Genomic DNA, 10,731 nt, shown 5'->3' with positions numbered 1-10,731 from the left:
TGCAGAAGATGGAAACATTCCTAAAATGGACAACCACTAACACTGCACTGTTGAATCCTCAAGGTCGCAACCTTCTTTAGTCATCAAGAAATGTTAATATATTTGCAGGTCAGTTCTCTAACATGTTCATATATGTAAGAAACAAAAATGAGACATTTCATTTAATTATACACAATTAATTTTATTATTTTTACCACCAGGTGTCAATTGGACATTATGGAAGTCTCTAACATAACTTCTCCAGACAGCTTCATCCTGCTTGGGTTATCGGATGTCCCTTACCTCCAGGTTATCTGTTTCCTCATATTCCTTTTTATGTATATCACTACATTATCAGGAAACTTTATACTGATACTTGTAGTGAGGATTAACCCCAAACTACACAGTCCCATGTACTACTTCTTAAGTAACCTCTCTTTAATTGATGTAGGCTTCTCCTCTTCAGTTGTACCCGTAATCCTAATAAATACCCTTGCCACGGACAGGAGTATATCCAGATTAGGATGTGCAACCCAGATGTTCTTCGCTTTAACACTAGGGGCAGCAGAGTGTATAATACTAGCGGTCATGGCCTATGATAGATTTGCCGCCATCTGTAAGCCGTTGTACTACAACATCATCATGAACAAGAAATTGTGCTTTTGTTTAGCTGCCGGGTCTTGGGGTGTGGGCATCATCAACTCCATCATTCATGTGCCCCTCACATTCCAACTGCCATTCTGCAGGTCCCACCAAGTCAACCACTTCTTCTGTGAGGTACATCCATTCCTAGGAATGTCTTGCAGAGATACTCGCCTCAATGACACACTAATGTATATGTCAGCATTGATTATTGTTATATGCGCTTTTTTCTTGACACTAATTTCCTACATCCATATCATCTCCTCCATCATGAAGATCCGCTACTCTCAAGGGAGGCATAAAGCCTTTTCCACCTGTGCCTCCCACCTCAATGTCGTCACCCTCTTCTATGGGACTGTTATGTTCAGGTACCTGCAGCCCCACTCCAGTTACTCTCATGAAACCAACATAATTGTGTCTATTCTCTACACAACAGTGACTCCAATGTTGAACCCTTTCATATACAGTGTGAGGAATAAGGAGGTAAAAAACACCATACTCAATCTCAGTAGGCGATAAAACACTGAAAACCATTAGAAATAATGGAACATCTGGAAGAGGTATTTTCTGCACAAGGCCATACAGATAAAAGAAACCCACTATCAGAAGGATGGAATATCAGACTATGGGGCAGATGTATTAAGCCTGACAAAAAGATAAACTGGAGATAAAGTGGAGATAACGCACCAGCCAATCCGCTGTATTTGAAATATGACAGTTAAAAGTTGATTGGCTGGAGCATTATCTCCTTCCACGTTATCTCCAGTTTATCTCTTCACCAGGCTTAATACATCTGCCCCAGTGCCTAATAACAAAATACCTTTTATATAGCGGAGTATTAGTATAGGTAGAGGTATGAGAGCCTAAAAAGACAGTACAAGACTCAGCTTGAAGGGGGAAATCTGATATTTCACCAGTTTAAAAATAGCCATATATAGTACATTATTTTGCAAATGCAATTTTCAATTAAACCACTTAAAAAACACACAAAAGTAATACAAAAAAGAAACAATACATGTACTATATGTTCCAAACTAAGTCGATACCATTGTTTGCCAGGTCTATTAAGGTTAAAAAACTTTTACCAACTAATGCCAGTAGTAGATAATGCTAAATGCGGGAATGTGGACAGATTTCCGAGGGGAACATGAAGGTTTGGGTTTGATTACACACTAAGGGAAATGGTAAGGTTAGGCTGGGAAAGGTTTAGGTCAGACTGTAGAGGTGGTGGTTAGAATTAGACTATGGAGGAAGGGTTGTTCAGATTTATGGGTAGCAGTAAAAAAAAAAAAAAAAATACCAGGAAGCCATCAGCATTTTGAATGTTGGGAACCCGAACACCAGGATTTCATACCCAAAAGTATACTACAGGTTGAGTATCCCGTATCCGAGTATCCGTTATCCGAATTATTCCGAAAACCATACATTCCAGAAAGTGAAAAAAATAATATTTTTTTTGTTAAAAACTCACTGGGGACATTTGTAACAGCACTACTGGTGACATGATACAGTATGTAACTGGCACTATATATGTGCAAGAAAATGATTGCTTGGCATTCAAATTCAATATCTAAGATCGTACACAAATTTTGTTTCATGTTTTGAAACCTTGTTTTTTGAACAAATAAAATATATTTGTGTGTATTTTATGTGGTAATAAAATATATTTGTGTGTATTTTATGTGTTTATACAGCATAAATGCAAGATACTTCAAAATACATAATTGAAATATTAAAATATTCCGAAATACGGAATAATCCGTTATCCAAAATTCTCCTGGTCCCGAGCATTTTGGATACGGGATACTCAACCTGTAATACTTTTCGGTGAAATATATGCCACAGATAAGGAAATTGTGTGGCTGAGTAACTTATATTTAAATATTTACAAATCAAAATAATGCAACAATAATGATAAAGCTAATAATCTAATGCCTATTCTGGATATTTCATTCTAAAAATAGGAAGGTCCGATCTCCTGTGTATCTCTCCGGATAAAGTAAAGAAAGAGTATACCAAATGGATGCAGTGGGTGGACTTCTGCTACCCTGCATGTGCAATAAAAATTGTAGCAAATGCAGGATGAAAGGGGACACTTCACTTTCGATTGTGGTAAGGAAATTATGAAAGGGTTATCTGCTGCCAGAAGAAATCACAGCTCTGATGTAATGTAACAGTGTAGGGTTTAGAAGTGTTAGATCTCTGATGAAAGTACTGAAATATTAACTGGATATAGAGACAGGTGTCAAATATGTTGTACAAAAGGTTGGAGTTAGGTGATGCTTTAGAGAGGTTGGGAATCCATTTTGTACAATGAGTATGACAGCAAGACAGACGCACGTTTCACCTTGGGCTTGATCATTGGCCAGCTTAAAGTCAATAAGGCCACCACAATATATAGAATGCGCAGTAACATCAAGTACATAAAATGCAATGCCATGGGGGTGATTTCTTGCCTAGACAAGGACTGTGAAAAATGGTGCAGACATTCCACATCTATTCTTCCCAACATTCAAATAATTATATAAACTGCAAGACATTGCCTGAAAGAACATGAGGGCTTCCCCAAATTTCTGACAGCCATTGAACTACGTGTTAGATGTGTAACTCCGCAAAGCTTATTTTTTTATATAATTCTCTTCCCTCCTTTGTTTTGTTGATATTTAAATTTCAATACTGTATTTTTATTGAGGGAAGTGTACCCAGGATTATGTTTAAAATAAAGAGAACAAAGAAAAAGTATGTGTCAATGGTCTTATTATGGTTATCACTAACATAGTATAGCAAGGTTTTGTACTTCATCAAAGACCATTGACACACACATGCCAAATAATAAGACACAGACAGTGGACTTGTTGTAATATTTTTATTAGTGTATCACACGATTTTTTTACATTTTGCTGATTTTAAGATATGATTAAAATTTATGTTTTAGATATTTTTTGCAGTTTTTTCTTGGGACACTCCATCAGTGCGATTATACCATCAAGAAATAAATGGTCTAAATCTGAATAAGAGTGCCCCTTGTATGAATACTTTTCCTTCTCTTTAGTCATTTGACTACAATAAAAGTAAACTAAGTATATGGATATAAGATACAGTATGTAAAAATAATTTTTTGAAGATTGAAAAGCACTACATTGTCTTGGAACAATTAATCCTGGGATATAATGAAAACATCAATTTTAGTTCCTTCCAGATCTTTCTAACCAAACATGATGGTCTTATTTCAAAATGGCCGTACATTTTTTTGCCTTCGCAATCTATATGTAAGATCACTATCGAATAAGAACGTGGCATAGACATCATCATCTCCATACCTGGGGAAACAGGCAGCAGGTCTGTGAGGAGACACTTATCAGCTGACTAAGCGTAGTGCTTGTGAATGGGGCATTGGGTCCTAACACCCCGAGAGGGGGAAATCGGTTATACTTAGCTAGTAACCAGATGGACTAGTATTTTTTTTATTAGTTTTCCTGCGATGTCCTTCTGGATGGTCCGTGGACCCCAGGCAAGAGAAGCAGCACTCTGCAGACTTTAGGTTATCATCAGATAACCTTTATTCATCCAACAGTTTCAGGGTTTACACCCCCCCCCCCGGCATCATCAGGAAAAGCAGGTTGCTGTCCCCGATGACAGGTGGTAACCCCAAAACTGTTGGACGATTACAAGTTATCTACTGACAAGTGCTGCCTCTCTTGCATACTGTATGCATGTAAATAGTCACCACTCAACTCTTAATGTTGTGCAATGCCACGGTGCCCTTCTATGTGCTGGATACACCAAAGTAGTAAATCAATGCAGGCAGCACTCACAGGACATACATTTATACGTACACTATGAAGAACTACACTCACATCTTGCTGATCACTGAGCTGTGCTTGCTGTGTTTGTGATATTACCCCTGTGCAGGGTTGACATTTTGACTGCTATAACCAATCACTGGTAAAATGAATACACTTTTTTTTTAGGTCCCCATTTTTCTCGGGTTGTTAGAAATATCAGTGTATATGTAATCTCCCTATATCTTCAAGATGCTCCACCCACCAAGCTCTGCCTCCCTGCTTCTAAACACCACAGCGAAGTGTCAGATACATGGCCCCATGTGCATTAAAATTAAGGCCTAATTTATTCCATGCTTGTTAGGTATCACCAATCCTGATGTACGGTGAGGGGTAAAGTACTTAAGATTACTGCCAAGTGGCTGTGCCAATGAATTTACTGATGCAACCATTACTTTATATACAAATTCCAGCTGGTCAGCCTAAAGCCAAAATTCAATGATCCAAGGGTTGGGATAGTTTGGTCGACCAAAGGATGGTAGACAGTCATTAGGTCGACATTAGGTCAACCATGGGACATGGTTGACATGGGGTTTTTCGCAGTTTTTTTTACCACGCCCCTAGTGGATGGTCGGCACATGTTGGCTCAAAACACAGTGAAAACCCCCATGTCGACCTAGACTCATGTCGACCCAACAGTGTCAACATAATGACTGTCAACCATTCGAGCATCCCTGATCAAATAATCCTCACTAGTGTATGGGGCCTTAACCCTTTGAGTGTCAACATGTGAGGGATGCTCAAAATATCCACTTAAAAAATACTCAAAGGGTTAAATAAGGAATGAATCGAAACAAATATATTTGGTATAATATAATGCATTGTAACTGCAATTTGTGCATAAGAATATATATAATATATTGTAACTCATATTTTGATATACAATGACTGGAAATTGATAATTTTATCACAAGCTCCAGAGAGACCTACAAATGAGTTAAGAGCATTAAAATATCTAACGTTCATTACTCCAGGGACCACCACACACCATATAAAAAGGACAAGGATTTTATCATTAAAGGTTGCTATGTAGTCACTAACAGAACCCATTTCATGCATTTAGACATTTGCAACAAAACAAGTACGCAGGTAAGATTTTTAAAAAAGAAAATGCTATATTTTATTTACTTTGTCTAAACTATAAAATACAAATGTCTAAAAAAAAAAAAAACTGTTAAAAAAATTAGAATGATTTCAGTTTTTTTTTTTTTAATACAATAATACTAACAAAATAATAATATACAATACTAATAAATTAGTCTGTGTCCGCAACTCTGGGATACATTGATATTTCCGAGTAATTGAGAAAACTGTACTAATTTCTTTTTACCTTTATTAGTATCTATTATTTGGTGTAGTACTTTTACCAGTTCTCTCTTCCTGGACTTTTTAATGTGTAAAATATTGCATCATCTAAAGCAGGTAGAAACTAAAAGATGTTCTCTATTAATAAAGCATTTAATAAAGTGTTGAGATTATGATGTATAAATGCAAAATAATCAGATTTGCAAATACATTACATGGACATGATACTCAGAATCTGGAATTTACAATGTAATCAAATACTGTAAGTATCCATTAAAGTCTGTGATTATGATAATCTTGGGTAAAATGTACCATTTTTTGTATGCATCACTTAATGTGCTTTATAAAACCACAAATACGTTTGTACATTAGTATATGCTGTTGTAAATGGGCATTTCTTACCCTCAAAAGCTTACATTCTAAATTGTAACATCTACGATATAATGCTCTTGTTTGCCTAGGACTTCGTAGACCCAAACTATGGCGATCCAGCTGTTGTGAAACTACACATCCCATCATGCCTTGCCACAGTTTTGTTATTAGGGAATGCTAAAACTATGGCAAGGCATGCTGGGATGTGTAGTTTCACAACAGCTGGAGGGCCACAGTTTGGATATAACTGTCAGACAGTAGTGGCATTTAATATTGTGATGTATATTTTATATTATACACATTGATCACAAATATTTATTTGTAAACAATATTTGCATTTTTATTTTTCAGGGACACACAAAAAAATTATATTTAAATCACTAAGCTATACAATGGTTAAATGCCATCCAAATACACCCAGCAGATTTTGCGTGATTCTTGAACGGATGGGATAAAATTCCCATTTTTTCCCCATAATTCATACTCCGTCCTCAGAAGTATATTTATGAAAAAATTACAAGGTACAGTCACAACCCTTATAGTTTTTTTCTTTGTTGTATATATTTAAGACCGTCCCATTTAAACTTTAAGTACTGCAGGTATTATACATAAAGAACAATTCTCCTTCCATTGTATTTATAAGAGTTTGAAACTCGTTCTAGGTATACACTGACATCAGGGATACACTTCATTCTTTAAATTAAAATGCAGCTACTGTAACTATTCTTCCATGTTAAAGTAAATAGTGGAACTGACTTCAGGGTTTACAGCAGGCATGTCCAAAATTGGCCCTCCAGATGTTTTCAAACGACACATCCCAGCATGCTTTGCAATAGTTTTAGCATTCTCTAATAGCAAAACTGTGGCAAAGCATGCTGGGATGTGTAGTGTCACAACATCTGGAGGGCCAACCTTGAACATGCCTGGTTTACAGTCTTAATATTCTCAGTACAGTGATGTAGTCCTGCTGCCTCGTCATTTGATTATGCATTTTACCTGATTTCCCATGACCAAGTCTTCTCACGGTCTACTCCGGAGTCCATGACATGTATAAATCAGAATCGGAGCATCTTCTAGGGGTTGGGTGTGGGAAACTGGCAGTTAAGTTACTAAGTGTACATCCCTTTACTGGTACAGGATTTTTTTGGTACTTGTGTAATAGCACGGTGCCCGGCTAAACTAGGTTTTCAGCGTAGGCTAAGCTACGCGGTCAGTGTAGGCTAAGATATGCTGTCAGCGTAGCCCAACAACTGCCTAGTGTAGTGACTCCACGGCAGCCCGGCTCTGTCCCCGGTGTCCATGGCAAGCCTAGTGAGCGCATCTCACACAGCGCCGGTAACCGCCAGGTCCCCGGCACTGGTGAACGCCGGCGGAGAGGGTATCATACGGGTGCTGGCGGAGAGGCGCTCCATCTGTCTGAGACGCTCCTGCATCTCAAGCGCTCCTGCGTCTCAGTATTGTTGCGGCAGGGTATGGCAACCCTGCCCGTGTTTGCTTCAGGGAGAGCCTCCATTTCAAACCCCCGCTATCCACGTCAGCCCGAAATATGGTGAGCACAGCGAGCCCCACGAGGGGATGAGTTGCGCGTGTACCTGTTCATACCCCCACTATCCACATCGGCATGGAGTTGATTTTATAAAGCGTGGCGAGTGCAGCGAGGGGACACCGATTACTTTACATGTATTCCGTGTCTTTCACAGGAATTTGATCGGGCTGTTCCCATCTTATGGAATGCCCTTCCACGCACAATAAGACTCTCCACTAGCCTCCAAACTTTCAAGTGTTCTCTGAAAACTCACCTCTTCAGACAAGCCTATCATTTATATACCGCACACATAACCCTCTGAGGCACTTATGTATTATATAGCTTCCCTTCTGTACTTGTAACTTTGGGGGCTGCTATGCTATTACTGGTGCCTGTCCTTGTGTCTCCCTCCTATATCCCTATAGTCTGTTGTTACACAGTTTGTTTTATCACTGTCCACTATTCTAAAGCGCTACGGAATCTGCTGCGCTATATAAGAAACTGTAAATAAATAAATTCTGACTGACTACGCTAGCCGTGCGAACATTACGCTGATTCTGACAGGGACGATACGCTAACTACGCCAAATTGCACAAGTACTGATTTTTCTTTGTGGAAATTAAGTACCAATCACTCAAGCACTAAATATTTCAATGCTATTCCTGTTAAAAATTCCCTATTGAGGTTTGTAAACACCTGAGAAGGGTTACCTTGAGGGATGCAGGGAGGGTCGTGTTTCTCCGATCTCGCGGATCCTAGTCTGGAGTCTTCTCGTGATGCAGGATGGTGATACAGACCAGTTGACACAAAAACAATGTTAACCTTTTATTACTGGGACGGCCACTAGCAACGCCGACCTTCCCTTACGCACAAAAGTGACAGTAGTTTAACAGTATCACAATACTATAAGTGCAATGCAATTTGCGGTAAACATATACCTCAACAATGAATTCAACCGTCTACGTGCAAACGTAACATACGATAACAAGACAATAGAGTTACCGGTAACCCTGGTTCATTCGATATTCGTGGTATCACTGCGGTTGGGAAGGACTGCTTCTTACTGAGTCAGGCCCGACATACTGCAGACCGGCTCGATGCACTGTTTACACTTGGGAGCAGCAATACCACCGAATACGAATGAGCGTCGCCACACACTATATTACACTAAACAGGCCTTTTCAACATTAAGCATAACATCACAATGTTACTAAATCTAAGTACCCGGGTACACTCTGCCGGTTAAGCCGGTAAATCCCACAAAGGGCCTGTGCACAGGGCTTGAGTCCAGGGACGAAATCACTCAGTAACTAGGGTTAGTCCCACTCTCTCTTTTGCATGAGGACCGTGTTTCCACCCTCTGTCCACCGGGTGGCACTGTTACTCTATCACTGTAATCCCATCCACTAGGAAAACTCCTGGTGTATTGTCTCCCACTAAACAGGGCAATGCAGAATTAAACCTCAGGGGTGACTTCCATCAGTGGTCCTGGGAAATGAGGAAGGCCTGGGGAAAAGGGCCTCAAGGGGTAGGACTTAGAGTACCTGGTGTAGGATGCCAGCTCCGGCTGGGGATAGATGGGTTCTTTCTGGTGCTGTGTACCCTCCAGGGAATGCTAGTGCGGGCGCCTCAGCGTTGCCACACTCAGCTACACAGGGCCGCTGGCTGTACTAGGTGTCGGGCAGGCAGCCTAACAGGGTGTGCTAGGTGGGGGCAATGTTCAGTAGTGTACCTGTAGCTGCTGCTGGTGCTGGTTCCGACCAGTCTCTGCCTCCTGTCTTCTCTGGTGTCCAGACTCTGCTGTCTGCTGGGCCTTGAGCTGCTGTATTCTCTTGGACTGTGCACGCTGCCCGACTGGCTCCTTCTCTTACAGGCTGGGCTGTCATTCATTGCTGGAGATCCCTGCTGCTCAAGCGTCTGGCAGGTCAGGGGTCACAGATGCCACGCTGCTGTCCTCCTCTCTCTCTATACAGGAGTTCTCCACAGTGTCACTCAGCTGCAGGAGAAGTCTCCTCTTCATGTGCTCTGCCTTTCCTCCTCTCTCTCACACTGCTGGCTCAGGTCATCTCTGACCTCTCTCTTTCTGTCACACTCCAGCCTGCCTGGGTTTAACTCTTTAGGGCTGAGCTTTGCCTGGTGCTGAGGTATATTAACCCCTGGTTAACTGTAATACACTGCACCTATTATTCCACAGTTATGGGGTATTACAGGTTGATTAGAGAAGCTTCAGTGTTTACAAATGTCGCTACTTTAAAACTGCCCTCAGGACACCAAATATTTGTTTTGTTTTTTTTGTATTACTTTTCTAATAACCCAACAGAATATTTTATTTTTTGTTTATTCTACTAATGGAAAAAAAAAAAAAAAACACCTACAGATGTAGAAGGCTACATCTTTGCCCGACGCCCGCCAGATCCCTTTCACTGGCGAGCGCCTGCGATAGGGACTGAGACGCTGTCCAGTTCGGGGGGGGGGGGGGGGGGGTTGGGGCAGCAAGGGGGACCGGAGGCAATGGTGGGGGGAGGCGGCGGACAGGCTCAGTTGCCACGGGGCGCGCGTGCGACTCGTGCGCGCGCCCCTGGTGGCAGCCAGCCCTTGCAAAGATGTAGCCTGCTACATCTGTATATAAATGAATTCTTGTTGACCCTATTAGAACATATATACATCTGAATTACTGTATATTCCACCAATATAATTATAGTGCTCCTTTAAATATAAATTATATAGATGGATTCTATTTTCTTAATTCATTCTAGAGCTTTTTTTTTTTTTTTTTTTTATCCAAAATGTGTCTTTTCCCACAATTATATAATTATAGTGTCCTATTTATTGTATAAATTCATTCTATTGTGATGTTCAGTATATTAATACATTTTAGATCCCATTATAAAATGAATTATGGCTCCTCTTTATTATAATATAAATTATATTTTCAATTAATTATCATGATCTTTTTATTACACCATAGATTCTATTTACCAGTTATTTTAGAATTCTAGTATTACCAGTATTATATAAATTTTCTCTATTTCTCTTTATGAAATAAATTCTTGTTCTTTTATAATA

General features: G+C 39.9%; 1 protein-coding gene across 1 annotated transcript; it reads left to right on the top strand.

Moving 5' to 3' along the window:
• The first annotated feature begins 216 nt into the window (after positions 1-216).
• On the top strand, positions 217-1,140 carry LOC146049899 (olfactory receptor 5AS1-like). The gene has a single exon (XM_083166576.1). It carries the CDS (start codon positions 217-219, stop codon positions 1,138-1,140), a length of 924 nt encoding a protein of 307 aa, XP_083022702.1.
• The last annotated feature ends 9,591 nt before the right edge of the window (positions 1,141-10,731 follow it).

Source organism: Crinia signifera, chromosome 12 (assembly GCF_055691185.1).
Source record: "Crinia signifera chromosome 12, ASM5569118v1, whole genome shotgun sequence".
In the NCBI taxonomy this organism is placed as follows: domain Eukaryota; kingdom Metazoa; phylum Chordata; class Amphibia; order Anura; family Myobatrachidae; genus Crinia; species Crinia signifera.
Note: the sequence above shows the minus strand (reverse complement) of the source record. Positions and strands in the feature narration are given on the sequence as shown.